At 39.1% G+C, this 21,864-nt stretch overlaps 1 protein-coding gene across 3 annotated transcripts; it reads right to left on the bottom strand.

The window, feature by feature from the left end:
• Window positions 1–439: 439 nt before the first annotated feature.
• Window positions 440–21,584, bottom strand: rpgrip1l (RPGRIP1 like). 3 transcript variants are annotated; one of them, XM_014471985.2, is made up of 26 exons: window positions 21,497–21,584; window positions 19,780–19,875; window positions 19,068–19,212; window positions 17,474–17,787; window positions 16,230–16,329; window positions 15,172–15,315; window positions 14,988–15,093; window positions 14,327–14,473; window positions 14,178–14,251; window positions 12,233–12,372; window positions 12,039–12,145; window positions 11,904–11,954; window positions 11,004–11,183; window positions 10,780–10,897; window positions 9,372–9,824; window positions 8,802–8,920; window positions 8,344–8,677; window positions 7,546–7,823; window positions 7,357–7,455; window positions 6,482–6,550; window positions 6,265–6,403; window positions 5,325–5,413; window positions 4,118–4,304; window positions 3,307–3,391; window positions 1,813–1,949; window positions 440–1,129 (listed from the first exon to the last, which is right to left on the bottom strand). In XM_014471985.2, the coding sequence occupies exons 2-26, from the start codon at window positions 19,865–19,867 to the stop codon at window positions 1,026–1,028; spliced, it is 3,807 nt and encodes a 1,268-aa protein (XP_014327471.1). In that variant the 5' UTR covers window positions 19,868–19,875; window positions 21,497–21,584; the 3' UTR covers window positions 440–1,025. The 3 variants fall into 3 exon arrangements, with proteins under 3 accessions (XP_014327471.1, XP_023198278.1, XP_023198284.1); XM_023342510.1 differs by lacking the exon at window positions 15,172–15,315; XM_023342516.1 differs by lacking the exons at window positions 17,474–17,787; window positions 19,068–19,212; window positions 19,780–19,875; window positions 21,497–21,584 and having other exon boundaries at window positions 15,172–15,350; window positions 16,230–16,317.
• Window positions 21,585–21,864: the final 280 nt, after the last annotated feature.

Raw genomic sequence — 21,864 nt, 5'->3', positions numbered from 1 at the left:
ATTCAATCTATGGAATATTCTCTGAACTCTGATCCAGAACCGACAGCATTCTGAGAGATGAAGGCTGGGTTGGTGATATCAACTAACTCACTCACTCTTTGGTTACCTATCAACAGCTCACTCACTCCTGGGTTGCCTAGCAACAACCTGTTGAGTAACTTGCGCAGCAGCAGTTTCAGGTTTTGCCACCATTCCTTAAAAACGCTTAAAATTAAAAACAACAGCGTGGAAGGAAGCTGTATAAAAGAGGAAAGTTCACATCACCAGTTTGGCAATATTTCAGATATTTAAAACAAATAAAATAATCAATAATTATTGATATAAGCTGATATGATACGTTTTTCACCCAATATCCTCCAGTCTTACTTTCAACAAGGTTTTTAAAACGTGTGTGTTTAGTCTTGAAATAAAGAGAATAACATTTTCCAGAACAGACATGTTTGGATTCTGAAGAAACATTTATTAGAAGAATCTACGTTCAAAATAATTTAAGGCACAGAGTGAGACTGTTTGCTAAGTCTGGTATAAAAACATGAAATCAAATGAGGCATTGTTTTGCTTGTTTCTCGTCATTGAAAGTGAAACTGTAAAACATTCAGGTGTTTTCTCACCTGTCGGCGCTGCAGGAGGAACCACCTGAGGCTGACTTGCCAGAGGAGCTGCTCCAACCTGCAGAATAACAGCTTCTGCAGATAACCTGAGTCCAAACAGCTCACAGACTGCAGAAAATGCAGAACGCCGTGTTTGACATTATCCTGTCTGTCCTGACTTCGTCTGATTAGCAGTGAGAGATCTGAAGACGGGAAATGGATCAGAGATTCTAACAAATTAAGGAGTAATCATATTTACAGAGAGCTTCCTGTCAGCTGAGGCTCTGGAGCTGAAAGAATCACTCTGGTTGATTCCCACTGTGCAGTTCAAAGTCTCTCCTGGACGTTTAAAAACCAGGACGCTTTACTCTCTGTTTATTCTGATGGACCAACAGAACAGTGACCCGAATCCTCCTGAAATCAAGAGCTGCAGCTTCACTCCAGGTCCTGGTCCTCCATGATGGCCCGCAGAGCCTGGAGTCCCTCCATGGACACGGTCAGCTGTCCCACCACCTGGCTGCTGTCCTCCACGTCCAGCACTGCAGTGACACAGAGACATGGAGATAATGAGCAGCAGAGCGGAGATACAGCTGCAGAAATAAGCAAAGAAACTGACAGATCTGCAGATTTTGGAGCAAAAAAAAGTAAAAACAAAAAATACAGGAAGAAGTACTATTTGTTGGTGAAAAAAGATCTGCAACCTTCTTCAAATCTTTAAAATATTTATTAAAGCAGGCATCTGAATATAAAAATGTGCAGGTCTTTGAGTCATGTTGCTTTCCAGTAAACCTGGGAAGTGGGAACGGAGCTGGCATCAAACCTGACATAACATTTTAGTTAACAAGTCGGAATTTCAACATGGCGGTGCCCATGAAATCTGTTTTCATAAGCTCTTATATCATTTAAACTTTACTTTCCACAAGCTAACACCATTTTCAATTTATTCAGTTTAGAGCTGCAGGCACTGCATGTAACGCTGATTTTAGATGAACTCTTACATGTGTGACTTCCTGTAAAAATAAACATGTTTTCACCACATCTTATTACCGCTGAAACGAAGAGCGGCCATATTGAAACAAGTCCACTTTACAAATCGTAACTGGTAGATCTTAATGACGGAGCTGAATCAGATGATCCTTTTACTCTCAGTGTGTGGAGGTGTGTGTGTGTGTGTGTGTGTGTGTGTGTGTGTGTGTGTGTGTGTGTGTGTGTGTGTGCTCACCGCTCAGGCTGGCCTCCATCATATCCGCCTGTTTCTCCAGGATCTCTGGGATCCTCAGATAGGCCACGCCCACGTCCTCACACTCCCTCTCTTGCTCCTCTTCCTCCGGCGGCTCGCTCACCACCGTGAACCGGATTCTGTTGGCAGACGCATCATCATCATCATCAAACTTATTCACGTGCGATTTTAATTGTGTTTCGTATTTAATGAAAACACAGCAAACTGCAAAGTTTTGTTTTTTCAACATTAGCAGAATATAAACAAAGTTTTGATCACATTTGCAACAGAAACGCAGCGAGTGACACAAACGTGTGTCCCTCCCTTTCTGAAATGTGGGATTGGTTTAAAATCTAGTAGAAAATCACAAACAGTTGTCTCCAGAAATTCAACACAGGGTCAGATGGAACAGTGTATAAGCTAAAATGAGCCAAAATGATAACTTTGGCTAATTTCCATACATTCAACCATTCGATGAAGATATAAAATCTAATTTCATGCTAAAACTAGAAACTGATCAAACTGAGGCTCTCATGATGATTTGTTTTTTGTTTGGTTTAAAATTTAAAAGTTCCCTGAAACTTTTAAATTGTATATTTAAATATCAATCTCTTTGACAAAGCAGCTTCCTCAGGGGCTGGCCTGCAGGTTTGTTGATTTTTCTTTTGTTTCGTTGGCAGCCTAACAGCTGGCTCTGGTTTCCTTCCTTCATATATGATCTCCAGATCCTGCTGGAGGAAAATGCCACATCAAGGAATCATGTTTTATTCACTCGAAGATTAAAGTAAGAGATTAACTGAACATTGAAACACTTCCAGAGCAATCTGATGCATAAAAACAGGAATATTCCTGGAAAAACAAAATGAATATGGAGATGAACCTGTTTAAACTCAAAGCTCCTCCCAACAGACTTAAAGCCAATAAATGTTCACTTCCCTGAAGACATTTACACTGTTATTATTATTTATATATTCTGTCATAATATATACAACACAATAAAGGTATTTCCATTCTAAATACATTCCATGTAATCTGGTTAGAGATAGCAAACTTGAAACTCATCTCGATGTCACTTCCTGTCTCACCGTTCTCATCTCCTGACCTCCACGGTTTTAATAGTTTTGGGTTTTTCTTTATAGTTTTATTTTATTGTGACCTTTTGTTTATCCAATTCAGTTAGTTTTAATTAGTTTTCAGAGTGGATTTGCTACTTATTATTAGGTACATATTGTTTAGTTTTAGTTGAGCTTTTATTAGTTGCAGTAGTTTGGTTTTTTTCAATCTTTGGTTAAAAGGTCAAAGTATTGTGATTATGTTTACATCAAATGGGTAATGAATACTCAACAGAAGTTTTATAAATACACAATATTGTTCCAGTTAGTTGTAGTTTTTTCCCCTTTAATTACTGTTTTTATTTATTTCAGTTAATGAAAATGTTTTCTCAATTCCAGTTTTTGTTATTTGTTGGTTTTAGTTAAATATAATAATATTGCTTACCTCTCCATCTGAGAGTTTTGGCCCTGCAGGACTTCCTTCAGCAGCCGTCGCCTCGCCGAGTTGTTCTCTGCGTCTACAAGAATCACTACGGAAACACAAACAAGCCAACAAACAAATGTTACAAACAGATAAACAATAAGCATAATGGGATTTCTTCTGGGGTTGTAATTACGCTCTCAAACTGTGAAACAAGTTGGCTTTATCTGTTTTTGTAAAATTATGTACATTTAAACCAGTTTAACTGATGATTATCAGTACAAACTAGCCTTTTTATGTAAGTAAAAAAAATCTCTCTGGATTTGTGCACATTCAAATATGCAGAGCTGCAGATTTCAACCAAAATAAACTGATTTTGGCAAAATACAGATGAATCAGAGTCTGTTTTAGTCAGAGGTGGCAGAGTAGCCAAAAATTGGACTCAAGTAAGAGTAGAACTACTTCAATATAATTTTAAGTCAAAGTGAAAAAAGTAGCCATCCGAGAAATTACTCAAGTTAGAGTAAAACAGTATTTGGTGAAAAGTCTACTCAAATACTGAGCAACTCTCATTTAATATAAAAAAATTACGCTATCAGATGGACCAAAATATAAAGTTAATTTAAAATTTTGGCCAAAAAAATCTGATTTGATAAAAAGTCAGATTGGGTCACTTCAGGCTGCAGTGAGAACGTAGACTTAAATCCATTTTCTATCTTTAACAGAACAAACTTCCTGTTTAAATTCAGCATCAGAAACTAGAATTTGGCTCAAAACGAAAACTGAAGCTCAAGAGTCTCTGAACAGAACCAAGCATGATCCAGGAGTTACAGACCTTTGCTGTAGTTGAAGTTGATGCTGCGGCCCAGTGGGGGTTTGGGCAGCGACAGTGGCGTCTCCTCGGTGGGCAGATCCAGGAAGTTGTACTCCACAAACAGACGCACCACGGTGTCGTCCCGCGCCAGCCGGGACTCAGGCGTCAAGCTGAGAGAAACCACCTCCACCCGAACTCGCTCACACAGCTGAAAACCAAACATCGTTTCACTGAATCAGGTTAATGAAGCTGCAGCTGGACTTAAAAACTAACTTTAGGGTTCAGTTCACAACACAAACTCACAGACTAAAGCTGTTATATGTAAAATATGTTTTTCTTTCAAATTTGTCATGAAAGTTACCAGTAAAATAAATTAGACTTCAGATATTGAATCAAAAAAAACTGGAGTTCATGTTAGTTCTAGTGTTTTAAAATGTTAGAAAATAGAATCAAATGTAACAATAAGTCACTCTTAATCCTTAAAAATCACAAATCTGTGAACTTTAATGCTCAGTTGGAAAATAAAAATGCAAAAACAAATTGTATGTGACATTTTTTTAAATAATTAATTAAACATGTAATAGTGGAACAGTAATATTTAAGCAATTGTAGGTCCAAAATGTAAAAAAACGTTTCGGGCAAAGGATGCAAAAAATATCTCGTTACTAACATCAGTATTGGCCAATATTAGTCATTTTTAATATATCGGTATCGGCACAATAAATAAAACTGGGCCGAAATTAACAATCAATGTCTATGCCCATATTGTTGCCCTCTGTCTCTTGAAGTTTTTTTCCCCAGAAGGTGTCAGAACAGTAGAAAAATACCTATGATATCTGTAAATATCGGTTATCAGCTTTAACAGTAATACTGATATCGGGCCAAATTTTTATATTGGTGTATCCATATTTTGGACAATTGCTTTAACAAATCAGGCTTAAGATTTGAGCTATTTGTGTTTTTTTTTTTTGTGGCTGGAAACATTTTTTAATATAGGTTTAGCGTAGCAACAAGACCTGGGTCAGTGTTTGTCCTGGCTGATATTAATAATTAACAATAAAACTAAAATGCAAACAGCGTCATCTTTCCACATCTTTTATTTTAAAATTCTGACATTTGCTTCCTGAAAAAAAAAAGGACAGAACAAAATATTAAAAAGGCTGCAAATGGATCCCAGGCCACATTTTGGACGCCCTTAGTTAAATGACATCATGTGGCGTTCACTGACCTTCCTCCGTGTTGCCTGTCCCTGAACGATGCAGTCGTCACTGTCGGACGCTCCCTGAGGCTCAGCAGCAGCTGGAGCTTCCTCCACATCTGGAACAAATCAAAACAACAACAACAACAACATTAATTAAACTTTTATGCTTTAAATTTATTCTGAGGAAATATCAGAAAAAAAAAAGTTAAAGTCCCCTTCAGATGGAGCTGGACATCAGCTAGATGTTAAACAGAGTTTTTGTAGGTTTCACCAACTCAAATTTAAGAATTTTTAAGACCAATATAAATTAAATTTAAGACCTGTATCATGACAGAAAGAAACAGAAAGAGACATAAGAAAATGGCATATTTTATATAAAAGTGCCAAGATTTTTTGAACATTATTCACATAGCATTGTAGGGGTTACCAGCCCAAGTTAGACGGGAATATCTGTCTAATTTGGACTGAAATTATTTTAAATACAAATTTACAAGTAAAAAAAGGCAACCTGGGGAAACAAAATTGTCAAAATAATGTTCAAATTACAAGTATAAGGTGAATTAGTGTGGGAATTAATAAATGATTCTCTACTGCCACCGGTTCTTCACAGTCGCCAAAAAGAGCTGATGAACTATTACAAGTAACTGCCTTCCTTAGTTACTTGTAAGTTAGTTTTGTTTCAGTTCAGGTGTAATAAGATATTTGCACTAGAAACTAAACAAAATGCTTGGTAAGATTTTGTGTTTCTGTATTATAAGTCGGAAGATCTTTTTTTTATTTACATGGTAAAGCATCAAACTTGCTGGATTTTATTCGCTCTGTAAGACGAAGCCCTTGAATTCATGTCAGACTGATTCTCCATCGCTGCATTTTATGTTCCTCTTTATTTGGAGGTTATTATAAATAAAAAGCTAAATAAATCCATCCTGAAATATGGAAAATGTTTTTTAATGATCAACATTCCAACCTTCGATAATTTCCTCGGAGATGTCAGAGTCGTCAGAGTAGGACTGCGCGTCCTGAACCAGCTGCCCTTCGGAAACATGAGACTCTTCCTCCTCATCATTGCCTTCCTCTGCTGTCCTGTGAGGAGCTTTGGGCTCCGCCTGTGAAGACAAACGGGTCAGGGTGAGGACGAGTCATTCACAAGAGTCACTGTAAGAATAACTCATGTTTAAGTTTACCTGAACATCAGGTGAAAACGTTGTCTTCTGTTTATCTGGAAGGCTTTCTGCTGAGCTCTGCTTATTAAACTGTGAAAGAAACATGAAAACAATTTTTATACACTGAACATAAAAGACGAAGGCCTGAAGTCTCGTGAAGAGCAAAGAACATCCGACTCTACTCAATATCAAAACTGCAAAGGGTGGATTTGTTTCAAACTTTAGCTATGTTAAAATTCAATTCTGCATTCCAACACTATGCTTGGCCTGTTTTTGATTTACTGGTCGAGGTGCTAAAGCTCACAAACAGCGATGGGAGCATTGTGATGGAGAAAATGCAGCTTAATCGATATTGTCAACTGAATATTAGGCAATAAAGGTGACCTATTACGCTTCCTTAAACAGGTTAGGACAGGTCTAGGGTCTATGCAAACATGTTTGTATAGACATTACTAGTTGTATAGACAACTAGGCACTTGTGTTTTCCAGCAGCCATTGTTCATAGCTTATAGCAGTAAAACCAGCTGACTGAACATTGTGGAATTCAGTTTGGGTTGCTAGGTAACGGGCTGGAGCTCAACGTGGGTTGCTAGGTAGCAGCTATTTCCCGTTGAATGTGACTTAACAATTGGGAGGTTTTTTAAATGGCTAATTTTCCAGACACCAAAAACATTAACTTACTGCCAAAAAACGTGCTTTTTTAGGTGTTGGGCTGTTTTGAAGCAGTGGGAACCCAAATGGAAGTACAAAATTTGTGTAAAATGTGAATTTTGAGTAATAAGTCCCTTTTACCTACCACATTTTGGTACTTTTCTGTTTTGATAGTTGTTTGTTTCTCCAGTTCAAATCAGAGTTTTTGGGACCAAACAGTTTAAAACTGATCCCACAGATCTCACCTTTTCTTCTTCAGGTGTCACATCAACAAACGTGACCCGTTTGGCCCCTGATCCGTCCCGCTCCAGCGTCTTCTGTCCTCTGATTGTGGGCAGTACCGCCTAATGTTAAAACAGACAATAACACCTTTTTCTGTCTGAAATTCTGCACATTGACTGTGAACTCAAAGATGCCAAAGGTGAATGTCTGACCTTAGAAACAGTTGCAGCGTCAGAGCTCCTAAACTTTTCCATCTCCTCCTCCAGCATCTCTTCAACATCTTCCCGCCATCCATCTTTTTTCTCCGCCTCAACGTTCATCTGTTCCTGATGAGGATCGACCGGATCTCCAGCCTGTTGCTCTGGGAACAAGCTGGGCTCTTCAGCAGCTCTGGTGATCCCCGCTGAGGGACTGTATGCGGACTTCCACCTCAGCGTTACGTCTAAGCTGCCGGCAGGTTTTCCAGAGGGATCAGCAAGTTCAAACATACCTGGGGAAAAAAAACACACCAAACTGAGCAGCAACAACAAGCAAGGTTGATTCACTTTTCTCACAGAAAAAAATTCAAACATTTAGCACCCTTTCATTAATATTAAGGATTTATTGAGTTAAAACAAGCTCCTATATATTGCTGAAAAGTTACTTATTTTAAGTGTAATAAGATGTTTGCTCAAGAAACTAAACCAAAAATACTTGCTAAGATTTTGTGTATTTGCAGTGTGAAATCTATTATAGCTTCAGAATTTTTACATACTTGAACATTGGATATAGTACTTAGAATACAGCTATTTATACTACTTATAATATATTTAATGAAATATTTGGAAAACATGCATTTGTTAAAAAAGAAAAGAAAAATATTTTCAGGCCCCGCCAAACATAAATCGGGGCCCTGCTCTACTGGCCCAGTAAGCCTTTATAAAGTCTGGCCCAGTAACTCTGAGCAACTCCACTCAGGATTATCAAAGTCTTTTTTACCTGAATTCCAATAAATCCCTCATAAATCTCACCTGAGACCTCCTGATCTTGGGTCAGGGACAGCAGCGGCACTCGGGTTTTCCCCAGGTAGGCATCCAGCTGCTCCTCTTTGTAGTCGAACACGTAGAACTGGAGCCCCTCCGTCTTCAGGAACCGGTCCAGGTCATCGTCCATCAGGACGGAGTAGGACTTGAGGTCATTGAACTCCGGCTCGCCGCTGTCGTCCACGGTGGCCGTCGGATAATCGGGGAAGTTAAAGAACTTGTAGACGACATAGGGACTCGTTGAGCTGGAGCTCCTGGACCGAAGGCCTCGGCACCGCTGGACGCAGATCAGGAGTTCATTCCTGCTGGCGCCGGTCGGTGGCTGAGTTAGAAAAATACAAGAAAGGAGAAAAAATACAGAAAATTACTGAATGATCTGTAACAGCTGGATGGATGGATGTTCTGATGGGTGGATGGATGGATAGATGGATGTTCTGATGGATGACCTGTGGTTGGTCCACAGCCTTCATCTTGTCTCGGTTGGCGCTGGTCGTCTCTGTTATTGGGTTCTTCAGTCGCAGCCAGTATTCCAGGGACCCGAAGCTTCGGGCGTCTTCATGAATTCCTGATTAAAATGTAAAAATACTTTTTACTCTTTACACAGAAAAGCCAAACTGATTAAAGTTCGACTTGTGCTCATAAAAAGGTCATCATCAACATCTTCAAAGCAAAAGCAGCACAAATGAAAATTATTACTGCCCAACATAGTCGAGTTGATTAAGATCAATTTTGTCTGATTTGAAGAAGTTGGATGAGGCTGGTTGACATTTCATGACCTCTGGAAACATTTATTAATATCTTTAAAACAACAGCAGCACAAACAAAGATTTTTGCTTTACAAAAGTTTCACACCAATTTCGTTTTATTTGAAGGTGGGGGCGCCAACTTCACTCAGGTCCTCCAAAGTTTGTTTTTTCCAGGTTTGTGCTCCGTCATTTCTGTCAAATAAGACCAATGGTCGTCTCCCGCGTGCTTTTATTTATGTTGCCGGGTTGCATGTGAGCGTTGTCACTCACCAACCAGCGGGATGCTGCCGTAAACCTTCCCCTGCTGCTCCAGCAGCTGCTGCAGCCGCAGCTGCGCCGTCGCCACCGTCCTCCAGTCCACTCCCAGCGCCTGGTGCAGCTCCACCTTCACCGGGCTGCGGCGCAGGTACTCCACCGAGCGCTCGTCCATGTTCATCACGTACTTGGAGGTGAAGCCGTACCTTGGGCTGCGGCCCGTCGCCACCGGAGTGGCGTGCGGCTCGAACAGGTAGAAGGAGTAGGTGCAGAAGGTGGAGGGCTCTGCGTCGCCGAGAGCCTGCAGGGCCGGAGGAGTCAGCGAGGCGCCGACTATCTGCAGCTCCAGGAGGTTTTCTCCTCGGTCCAGATGGACGTCTTCATCGGAAAACTCCACCTCATCTTCAGCTGTCATGTCCGGTTTGAAGGGAAAGGACTTGGTGCTGTAAGCAATGTCTCTGAGCTGACCTACAGAATCAGAACAAATACTCAGCTGAAGGATCATCGAAGCTGCAGGAGCAGAAACTGAAACCCAAAGTTTGAAAGGCTGCACAGGGTCAGAGTCAACTGTTTGCTTCTAGTAAACAGAAGCAAACATCGTTGATAGATACAAATTTTCCTGCAACTGTGATACTGTATGAGAACAAAATTCATCTTAGAAATTCAGATTCTTTAACAATTTAGTTTTTTAAATCTGTAATAAAAGAAGAGGTTCATTTTTCAAAATCATATTTTTGCCAATGTTAGTAATTCATTTCTAAAACTCCCAGTTTCAATCAAAAATATTTAATAAGCTAATTAAATATGTAGTTTACAAAATAACTACTAAATATTCACAAGATATTTAGATGGCAAGCTTAAAATGATTTAGTTTGGAGCTTATTTTTAGTTAGAAAGCTAGAGGTTTAGTTTGGAGCTACATATTTAATTAGCAAACTAAATATTTGGTTAGCTAACTAAAGCAAAAATATTTAGTTATAAGGCTATTTGTTTAGTGTGTTGCTAAATATTTAGTAATCAATCTAACAAACATTTAGTTTGGCGCTATCTAGTTAGGAAGCTATAAGTGTTTAGTTTGGAGCTGGATTCTTAGTAAGCTAAAAAACTACTGTAGTTTGAAGTAAAATATTTAGCTAAAAAGCTAAAAACAAATATTTAATTTTGAGCTAAATATTTAGTTTGGAGCTAAATATTTAGTTTGGAATTATATTATTAGCAAGCCCAATAATTAGTTTGATGCTAAATATTCAGTAAGAAAGCTAAAAAATATTTAAGTTGGAGGTAAATATTTAGTTAGCAAGTTATATTTAGATTGGCCCTAAATATTTAGATAGGTTCAGTCTTTTGTCTACACAGTAACCTCTGGTTTTAAATAAACAAATTTAAATAAAATCCAACTGTAGATGGACGTTTCGATGAATACCTTCCAGCTTGGAGATCTTTGCTGCTCTGGCGTCCAGCAGCTGAATCTGACGCTCCAACTTCTGCTCAAACCCGACTTTATCGCTGCTCATCTTCCGTAAAGCCGCCTCCAGCTCCACCTGAAGACCGATGGAACAGAAAACAGACGGAACAGAGTTATTATGTTCTAATCGGCTAAACTCTGAAGCAAAAATGATATTTGCTGGTCTGTGTGTGCTTCTCCACCTTGTAGTCTTTGCTGATCTGGCTCTCCATGTTCAGGAGGTTCCTGGTCTTCTCCAGCTCCTGGATGGTTTCAGCATGAGCGGCCCGCAGCTCTCTGATGGAGCCCTGCTGGGCGCCGCTCCCATCCTCATCCACCTCTACCAGGAAGGCCAGATCTCCGCTCTTCTCACACTTCTGCTTCTGGGAAAAGATCTGGATGTTATTTTTGCCCAGGGGGATAAACAGAATCACTGCAAAATCTTACCAAGAAATTTTGGTCTAGTTTCTAGTACAGATATCTTGGTGCACTTAAATTAAACAAAACTAATTTATAAGTAACTTTTCAGAAAGATATATGAGCTACTTTTAGCTCAATAAATCCTTAATTCTGTTGAAAAAGTGCTTGATCCATTGGCAGATTATTTTGTATATAACATGGAAAAAATGTCCTGTTATCAGTATCAGTAAAATAATCTGTCAGTGGATTTAGTCATTTATGATCAATACTAAGAAATTACTGACAAGCTCCTGTGGCTTGCTCAAGTGTTATTTGTAAGTTAGTTTGGTCTTAATTCAAACACACTAAGATATTTGCTCTAATCTGAAACAAACTTCCAGAAAACTGCAAAATAGCAGAAACACTGAGTCCCTATCAAGGCTAAACCAAGCAGCTTAGAGTTGCTTTTGAACCATAATAAATGAAACATTAAGCAACATTTTGATGTGTAATGACGTAATGTCTACTTGTTTTCTCAATAGCTGACTGTTTGTTATGTGACTTTGTATTTTTGTGTTTTTATGATGTAAAGCAGTTTGAACTGCCTTGTTGCTAATATGTGCAACAAAAATAAACTTGACTGATTGATTGATAGACTTGGTCATATTTTGTGTTTTTGCAATGATAATATTTGATCTTCTTACTTTAATGAGCAGCAGGGCCTCTGTGAGTTCAGCCGCAGTGTAATCCTTCTCCTGTAAAGAGAGGAGCGTCAGATTGAGAACATTTATCATCTGGAGGATCAGATCTCAGGGTTACGGTTTGGTGGAGATGCTCACTCTGCTCTGGAACTTCAGACGCTCATTCAGTTTCTCCACTTGTTGCTTCTGTTCCAGAAACTGAAGCTGAAGCTTCTGGTTTTCTTCTGTCAGCCGTTCATTTTTGTCTGAATCAGTCAGAGAGATTTACTTATTTTACGACACTTATTATCCTGATTTAACCCGGAGGTTGACGTTATGAGACGGGAACAGACCTCTCTCAGACTTGATCCTGTCCAGGATTTCGTTTTTGTCCACAAGGTCGGCCTTGAGTGCCGTCTCCAGCTGGACGATCTGTAGCTTCAGCTGTTGCTCCTGGAGATGCCACTTCTGCTGCTGAGAGACATCGAAGGCGCTGCGGACAAAACGAGAAACGGAGGCGATGACGGTGAGACACAGCTGAGCTGAGACCCGACAGAGGCACAAAACTACAGAAACCTAAAGTCTGAGAGAATCTGGACAACTTTAAAGGTCAGCAACCCGTCCACCTGCTCACCTGTCCATTTAATTAGCTCTATAACTTCTAGGGCTGAGACGATTAATCCGATTAATCGGTTATTGAAATAATCATCAACTAATTTAGTAATCAATTAATATGGACTAAAACGACACCATTTGCTGAAAGAACAACAAACTCAGAGAGGAAATTAAACCAAAACTGTAAAATAAATATACGTTTTGCATTTAAGATAAAAATGTCTGTAAATATGCTTAGGCTGAAACACATTACGTAGAATAGTTTTAGCTTCACCATGCTCAATTTCACTAAAGCAATGCAGTTATTGCATTTTAGGAAGTAAAATGTTTATTTTCTTGCTTAAAAAGGAAATGAATAATTTGCTTATTTGCATATTTTAATGTATTTTTAATATTGTATAAAAAAGCTTAAGTGGTTTGGCGAAAAATCTGAATCAGCCAAATTTGTATCCGACAATAATCAATAAATAGAAAAATTGTTAGCTGTAACCCTGCTATCTTCTCATCTATCTGATTGTTTATCTCTTCACCTGTCCACCTGCTCACCTGTCCAACTATTAACCTTTCAATCTCTAACTCCTATTTGGTAATAGGGCTGGGCATTTATCGTATCGTTTATAATTTATGGCGATAATTTTCATCATCATAACTTTGACTTTGATTCACCAGACACACGCCTGCAGGTTTTGTTCAAGTTTCTTAAGTTTTTATTGAAAGAAATTAATTATAAAACATTTTTCTTGCCTGAATTAGTTTTTTTTACTGATATGATTTGTTGTCTTTTTGGTCCTTAAAATACCAAAATTTTCACTTAACTTCATTTTTTTGATTATCCTTCTGACGATGTAATTTTTAAATATTAAATGATAATTTGATCAGTTACTCAGTACTTGAGCCGACTTTTTACCAGATACTTTTTTACTCTTACTTAAATCCCTTATCGGACGGCTACGTTTTACTTTTCATTAGGTAAGAATATGTAGAAGTAGTGCTACACTTACTTCAGAACAATTTTTGGGTACAGTGAACCCTTGCTACAACGCAGTTCACCTTTCATGGCCTCGCTGCTTCGCTGAGTTTTTTGTGCAGTATTGTTTTTCACAGTGTATTGTGTTCTGCGTCCTGATTGGCTAAACAGTCTCCGCGCTTCTTCTCTACCTGTGTGCCAATAACATTACGGTATTTAAATATAGGTAATGGCAAATTGACAAATATTTTTGCCCAGAAGAAAAAAGAGCAACAACTACTACCGATAACTATGTTCTTTTCTTGAAAAAACACACCTGCACCACAGGCTTCAGAAGAAAAAGCCACTAGAGAGCGGAGTCAGGCCGCAGCGTCACAGTCAGAGGAACAGTGAAATACGCGAGTCACAATTTGTCCTACTGTACTTCCTACTGATGACTAAAATGATTATTTTACTGTAGTTATTTGTAAGAAAGCGTTCTATTTGTTAAAAAAAATGCTTAGGCCTGAAAACAGATTTTGTTCTTTGGTTTCAATGTAGAGTATTTAATTATGCTGTATAATAATTGTTACAAATAAAGGTAACTACTTCACGGATTTCGCCTATCATGGGTTCTTTTTGGAACATAACCCCCGCGAAAAACGAGGGTTCACTGTACTCTAAACTGTAAGTTCATAGCCCCAGCCGTTCACCTGCTCACCTGCCTCCTTGCTCACCTGTTCAGCAGCTTTTTGTTGCTCTCCTTCAGCAGCTCCTTCTCCTGCTCCACGTCACTGATCCGCTCCTGTAACTGTCGACAAACACGGAGGCTACTGAGCGCGCTCACCGGAATGCCTGTAACTACGGCAACGGCTCCGCATCTCACCTGGTCCACCAGGATCTTGGTGACATTGACAGTCTGCAACTGCTTGTCCAGCTCCAGATTCTTCATGCGCTCGGCTTTCAGCTGGGCCGTCAGGTCGTCCACCCTCGCCATCGCCGCGTCGTTACTCGCCTTCATCGTCCGCTGGGCCTGGAGAACACAGGTGAGCTTCGGTTTCTCCTGCTGCGGCACTGAATGCGGACGTTAAATCTCACGAGAAGAAACATTTCAGCTGCTTTGTTTGACCCAAGGAAATTTTGGGCGTCAAACATCATTGCCACATTTAGCAGCGTGTACATGAGGTTGATTGCCAGTGCTAAGACACTCCTGGCTCTCATTGGTTGTTTTCAAAAACAACCAATAAAATAAAGATTATCTTAACAGCTAATTTCTGTCCAGTTTTTATCTGACTTAAATTTTTTACAATTTTTGAATTATGATGCCTTTTTAATTTTATTTTCATGTGAATGTGTGTTTATCTGCCATCATTGGTGGCCATGCTAACTAACTGAGCATTCATGACAGGCTATGCTGTGGTGAACCAGCGTTAGCAGAGCAAGGAGAAAGGGTCAGGGCGTGAGCATAAGAGTGATTGGCAGCACTAAGACCCTCCTCCTGACTCTGTTTCTCTAAATGTTTGATCATCCTAGATCAAACTTCTCACCTCCTGCAGCAGCCGATATCGGTTCTCCAGCTCTGTCACGGTGTTGGATCTGTCAGCCAGCTGCTTCTGCAGTTTGATCATCGACACGTTGCTGCTGACCTGCGACCTGCGAGGAAAACAGGGTGTGTTTAGATCCCCGTGCTCGGGCTGCAGTCAGGCAGCTCTCCTCCATGAAGAAACCAACTTTAGAGTGGAAGACTGCTGCTGTCGGGCCAGAAGGAGCCTCTCCTCAAAATCCTCCTCCCTCCTTCTCAGCTCCTCCCTCAGATCCCCTGACGCTCTTTCCAGCTCCTCCATACGACTCCGCTGAGACTCCACCATGTTCTCTCTGGAGCACCATGAAACATCCACTCACTACAGCTCCTAAAACATTTCTGAATGAGCTTTTTCTCAACATTTTCAAACAAACACACAGCGAATTCTTCACTACAGTAAGAAATCCTTTGCATGTTATTGTTTACATCGGACGTTTTGCACATACGCACAACGCTGCAAAGCAAAAAGACGATTCTTTTACATGCCGTCCATAACCGCGCTGCAGCTGTAGAACAACTCTGTTCACAAAATGAAACCCGGAGATGTAGGTATTACTAATTTATTACAGTGCGCCACAACAAAGGGAAAAATAAAGCAGAAAAACCGTTGAAGAACAACGCAAAACCACGTTTTTCTCACTCTCTGTGTCAACTGCGCTACACGCAGACTCGTTGCCATAGCAACTGTATCAAGATTCAACACAAAAAAAACCACGTAAACATTTCCCACGCAAAGAACAGAACATTCAGTCCATTACAGTTTTATGTTTTTATGCTTGATGTTTATTTTGCAATCATTAATAATTTGTCAAAGTCAAGGTAGCGTAACCAAACTACTTCCTTCTCTCTCGCTATTTTTTTCTGAATTAAAACATTTTCCTGACCTTGTTATCTAGTTGTCATAATGTTGACAATTAGTAGCAAAGCACTGCGTCCCTCATTCTTTTATATATCAGGCATACATTTAAGATTTAGCGTGTTACGTTGATAAATTGACAGCTAAAAACAATGCTAGTCATTGTCAGCTTTTTGTTCTCCAGCAGCGACATGGGGGCGGGATCTTGCGTGCGTGACGTTAAGCTGCAACGGCTCTATAGTATTCAACCAAGAGACCTCTGAGACAAACATGGAACATATGACTCAGATGATACAGAAAGACACATAATTAATGATTTTGTGGTAATGATGCAAAACAAACAGAATTTACAGGTTGCGGATCTCGGCCCTCGCCTCCCCCAGCTGGTTGTGTCCGTATCGAGGAATCGGGCCAGTCGGAGGTCTCCTGCCTCCTTCCAAACTCCTCCCACCTGAGGAAGAGACATACTGAGTGAGTTTCTGTCATCCTGACTGAATAGAACCAAATGGTCGGAACTGAACAGATGAAGGTGGTCTGAACTGATTTAGGCAATCATTACTAAACAGGTTCAAGTGGTTCTCAATTACTAGGTTCAAAAGGTCTGAATTGAACTGATTCAGTTGGCTTTGAATGAATAGATTCGGATTATACTTACTGAACAGATTCAGTTGGTCTGAAATGAACAGATTCATTGTTCATCTCGGCTGAAGAGATTCAGGTCTTTCTGAGTGAACAGATTCAGATGGTTCTGACTTAAGATATTCAAATGATCCTAACTGAATGGATTCAGAGGATGCTGACTCAACATATTCAGTTGGTCTAAACTGAACAGATTCAGTTAGTTCTGAATGAACAGATTCACATGATAATGATTTAATAAATCCTGACTGAACAGATTTGGTCTCCTAATTGTAATGGACACAATGTTCCACCTTTTTCACTTTTGATCCCAACACCGATATCTGAGGTTTGGTATCGGTCGATATTGATCAGATACAGAAAAACAGCTCAACTCACTAAAAACATTTATTTTCTTTTTTTTAAGACATAAATGTACCGCATTGCAGATTTATTTGCTAACTCTGCACAGCACATGTGTACAGCACATTTAAAAACCCCAACAGCTTCACAAGCTTGGTCAAACATGTAAAAACAATTTTAATTTATCCGGTCAGTGCAATTAGGAGTGAAACAACAAATTTAAAATAAATAATAAACTTTCAAATACAATAGGTTGACTACCTTGGTCAAATTTTTTTTTAGATAAATTGCAACAAATGTTCAGTCAAATGGTCCAGAAAGTGAAATTAGGAATTGTATAATGTAAAATAAACAATAAAGCATAATGTCACTCAGAGAACAAAGTGTAGAATTAGACTGAATAGATCTGCCCTTTTGATTGGAGAAATTGATTTAGAATTTTTGTCAATATTGGGACCGAAACAGGCATTAGTATCAGATTGGAACATCTCTATTCATAGTCTCCAGCCGTGTGTTTATAATGAAATAAACTGGCTCCATCCTCTGACATTCTGTAAATGTTTCTCTTCATTATCAGTTTTTTTTTTTTTTTTTTGCAGGCAGCCTGGACTCACTTCTTGGTCGAGCAGGAGACGGAGACGAAGCATCGTCTCTGAGCTTCTTCAGGCCAGAGTTCACCCTGGACGGAACGTGCTCATACTGCGCCTGCCTCCGGCTGTACGAGTTGAGGATCTGCTGTTTGGCCACCAGGAGGCGCTGTTTCAGCCCCTCCTTCTCACCCTGCAGCACTCTGACTTTATCCTGCAGCTCCTCGACCATTTCCTCCATCTCCACGTCTCTGAATCGGGTCGGAGCTTGAGCTGTGCCGGCAGCCAGCTGCTCCATCCGCCCGCGGTCCTTCACCAGCTTCATCAGCTTCGTGCCCAACCTGGTCAAGAGTCGCAGTGTTACTGAATGTCAGATTTACATTTATTGGAGTAACTGTTTTTGGGAAAACATTTACTTTTAGAAGTATTTTTACTATGCTGTACGTTTTACTTTTACTTTAGTAATTTTGTTATTAAGTATCTCTACTCCTACTTGGGTAAAACTTCTGAATTTTCTACCCACAAACATGTTTTAGCCAAAAATTCACCAGATACAGACACACACCTGCAGTTTTTGTTAAAGTTTCAGAAGTTTTACATAGAAAAAAACTGATTTGGAAAAATGTTTCTTCAACTCGATTCTTTTATTTTGTAATTATGTTATACATATGAATAATTTTGCTCTTTAAAATATAAAATTTCCATGAACTTTATATTTTGGTCCAGCTGATGATGTAATTTTTAAAATATTAAATGATAGATCTTTTGATCAGTAGCTCAGTACTTGAGTAGACTTTTTACCAAATACTGTTTTTACTCCTGGCATACAGCTCTGGAAAAAATGAAGAGGCAGATTAAAATGATCAGTTTCTCTGATTTAAAAAAAAGATTTTATTGGCTCTAGTGGCCTTTATTTGATAGTTAATTGACAGGAAAGTGGGGGATGAGAGAAAGGGAAGACATGCGACAAAGGTCGCCAGGCCGGGAATCAAACCTGCGACAGCTGCATCGAGGACTAAGGCCTCCGTATGTGGGTTGTGCTTAGCCCCTGCGCCACCACAGCACACCCCAGTTTCTCTGATTTTACTCTTTATGTTTGAGTACAATGAACTTTGTTCTTTTATTCTATGAACTACTGACAACATGGGTCTGAAATTCTAAGCAAAAATTTTGTATTTATTTGCAGAAAATGAGAAATGGTCAAAATAATGAAAAAGATGCAGAGCTTTTAAACCTCAAATAATCCAAAGAAAACAAGTTCATATTCATTTAGAAACAATAATACTAATATTTTAACTCAGGAAGAGTTCAGAAATCAAGATTTGGTGGAATAACCAGGAGGTTTTCAGTGCTCGTAAATTTTTCCAGAGCTGTATATTGTGGCATCATTAGCATAAATTGCCATCGTGGCTTGCTGCAGGGCAAAAAGCAGGCTGAAAACAACACAGGTTCCAAGCAGCTGCCTTGCAGAACTCCACACTGCAATTCTTTTATAAGACATACACATTGCTTACAGTGAGAAAGATAACTAGCAAACATGTAGGATAAAAATCAGGTCAGCCCCTTTGTGTGGAAGAGATCCATTTGAAAACAGTAATACTGATTGGGGTGCGCGTCTCACTTCTTAATCTTGTCATTCTGTGTGTGAAGTTGCTGTTTTTGCTGCAGTGTCTCCTCCAGGAGACGCAGGTAGCGGTCCTCCAGCTCATCCCTGGGCATCTTCCCGATGTTCTGCTTCTCCCGGGCGTGCTGATGCACACTCAGATCTGCAGGTGGAAACAGCATCAACACCTTTACTAACGTCAGACCTCAGCCTGGGTATTTAACATTTCAAAGTTAAATACATTGACATGTTTGAGTTAACTGAAAATACACTTCGATGCATTTAAGTCCAGTTGCTGGTTGAACTTTTAACAGTAGAAATAGGAACTGTACATATGTAGGCCTGTCACAATAATAATGGAAAAATTTTGCTGGATGATTAATTGTCCCAGAAGAAACAATAAAATTGTTGTTTTGAGACAATTTTAAAGTAATATAATGGTAATGTTATAATAATGAAAGAACACATTCTCTCAAAGATCAATAAATTCTAACAAATGTTTAACACTGGACCTGGAAGACATTTTTAATATCCAAAATAAACCAGACGGATGACTTTTGTTATTCAGTTTTTGGTTGAAAAAGAGAGAGAAAAAAGAAAAGCAATAAATGATGCAAATAGAAAATACTGGGCTCATTTTAATTTAGCCTGTGATTAATTGATTAATTGATTTATTGTGACAGGCCTACACATAGATCTGTGCCCACGTTATCCAGGAGGCGTGACGCACTTTGTGGAGCGCCGGTGAGTCGGGACAAGTTGATGGTCATGTCTCTGACCGGGAGGTCTGAAGCCGTCTCATCGAGGACATACGACATGTTCCAGTCTGAAAACAAATACAACCTTCTTTAAATTCTCAGATTTCAGTCACAGACAACATCCAGCCACAAACATTTAGATTAATATAGGATTTCTCTGTAGACAGCTGTTGCTGCAAACCTCTGAACTAGCTCCACCTCAGCATCTGATTTGCAAAGCAAACAGCAGAAAGAGCCATGGGGTTGAGGAATTATTGCAAAGTTTATAAGAATTTTAATGTACGGTTTACGGTAATAACAGTGAACTTTACATCAGATGTCCTGCAACTTCTAGAAGTGTCTCTGCTTCACCTGAGCTGAATAACCAGGTGATTAACAGGACTCTGGAGAACCTGACTGCATACTGAGGAGGTTGGAGCAGGTACACACAGGGCCGGCCCAAGCCTCCAAGCGGCTGCTTAGTTTGCTATGCCTTGGGCCAGCCCTGGGTACACATCTAAGCGTTGCAGCACACCGACCATTGAGAACTGGAGTTGCAGACCTCTGCTATCCATGATGATGTCGACAAGCCATAAAAACTAAAATTATTGTTCGTTTGTTGATTTCAAACTGTTATTTTGAAGTAGTTTGGTAAGTTTTCTTTTTTTGATTTTGTTGTAGTCTGTAAGGCTTTGACACAAGTGCAACACAATCCCACCCATACAAACTACTGCCACAAAAAGGCAGAATTAAACATTTTAAATGCTTTTTATCATCACTTTCATTGTTATTGGAATAAATACGTTAAAATATTATGACAAGATTCTAAGTCCACTTCATCCATCCCTAAATAGCACAAACACACCACAGGTCAAGTTCAGGAACTATGATAAACACAAACATTTGAGTTTTTTTTGACTTCCTGCTATTTATTTTTTAATTTCATACATGACTACATCCGATAAGAAGACTTGCTGATTGCACCATTTCTCCTTCAGGTACACTTGTGCATTATTTTCCAGAGTTAATATACTTTAGTTACATTTCAATAAAATGTTTACAATGTTTTTCTAAACGTGTACTGTAATAAAAAGTAAGCAATCTGAGTACAACTTTACAGTCTCCCTCACGTCAAATTGAACAATATCAATGTGTTACAGACAGATTCTGTCATAAACTTTCCACAAAACTCGTCTTATCATGTCTTTCTTGTAACAACACTTCAGAATAATACGTTGGAAAGTTTCTTTATTTCCTTATGGAGGCACATTTGTAAGAGCAATGCCTTTGTGGATTGAACAGCGAGTTTATTTTGAGGGCTATGCTCTTGAGAAACTTACCAAATCCTCTCTGGCAGGTCAAATGGATGGATAAATGGACGGATGATTAAATAAAACGATGGTTGGATGAATGGATGGAAATTAATGGAACCTTCTGGAAATGACACAAATATTTTATTTTCCCTTTTGCTATATTTTCTCATATCATACTTATCCTGATCTGTAAACATCTTAATAAAATTCCAGAAATTTTCCAGAGTAAATGGTTTATTCAAGCTTATCTCCATCAGATTGAAGCTAACGTCGAAGCTAACGGTGTCACTCAATCACCTATTTAAGGACAAATATGACCTTTTTAATATACATAAGTGTATGTTTCACTATAATATACCATCTTTAGTATCTTGAGTACTTTTTAATCGCTTCTTACCTTTAAAAAAGACTTTATTCCGCTCAGAGTCACGGTTGCTACCGAAAACAACCGTTTATGTCGCTATGGTATTGGAACGCATGCGCAGAAGGGTAAAGCCTTCTGGGAATTGTAGTCTTTTTTTTAAATAATGGCTCACAGCCTTTCTTTTTTGTGTTTATGGAGTTTTAAAGGATTGAAATAGTAATGTTAAGTGATATAAAGCTCTTAAAGCGAACAGGAATCTAAATAAATACACTTCAAAACTTTGTCTGACTGTGCAAAGAGGTTGTGTTTGTGTTTGTTTGTGAATATTTGTGTATCTCCTTCATCTCCTGTGATTTAAATCATGTTTAAGCCATGACAGCCTGACAGTTTGTACATGCACA

This window comes from Xiphophorus maculatus, chromosome 2, assembly GCF_002775205.1.
Source record: "Xiphophorus maculatus strain JP 163 A chromosome 2, X_maculatus-5.0-male, whole genome shotgun sequence".
Taxonomy (NCBI): Eukaryota; Metazoa; Chordata; class Actinopteri; order Cyprinodontiformes; family Poeciliidae; genus Xiphophorus; species Xiphophorus maculatus.
The sequence above is the reverse complement of the archived record's forward strand: the minus strand, read 5'-3'. Positions and strand labels throughout refer to the sequence as shown.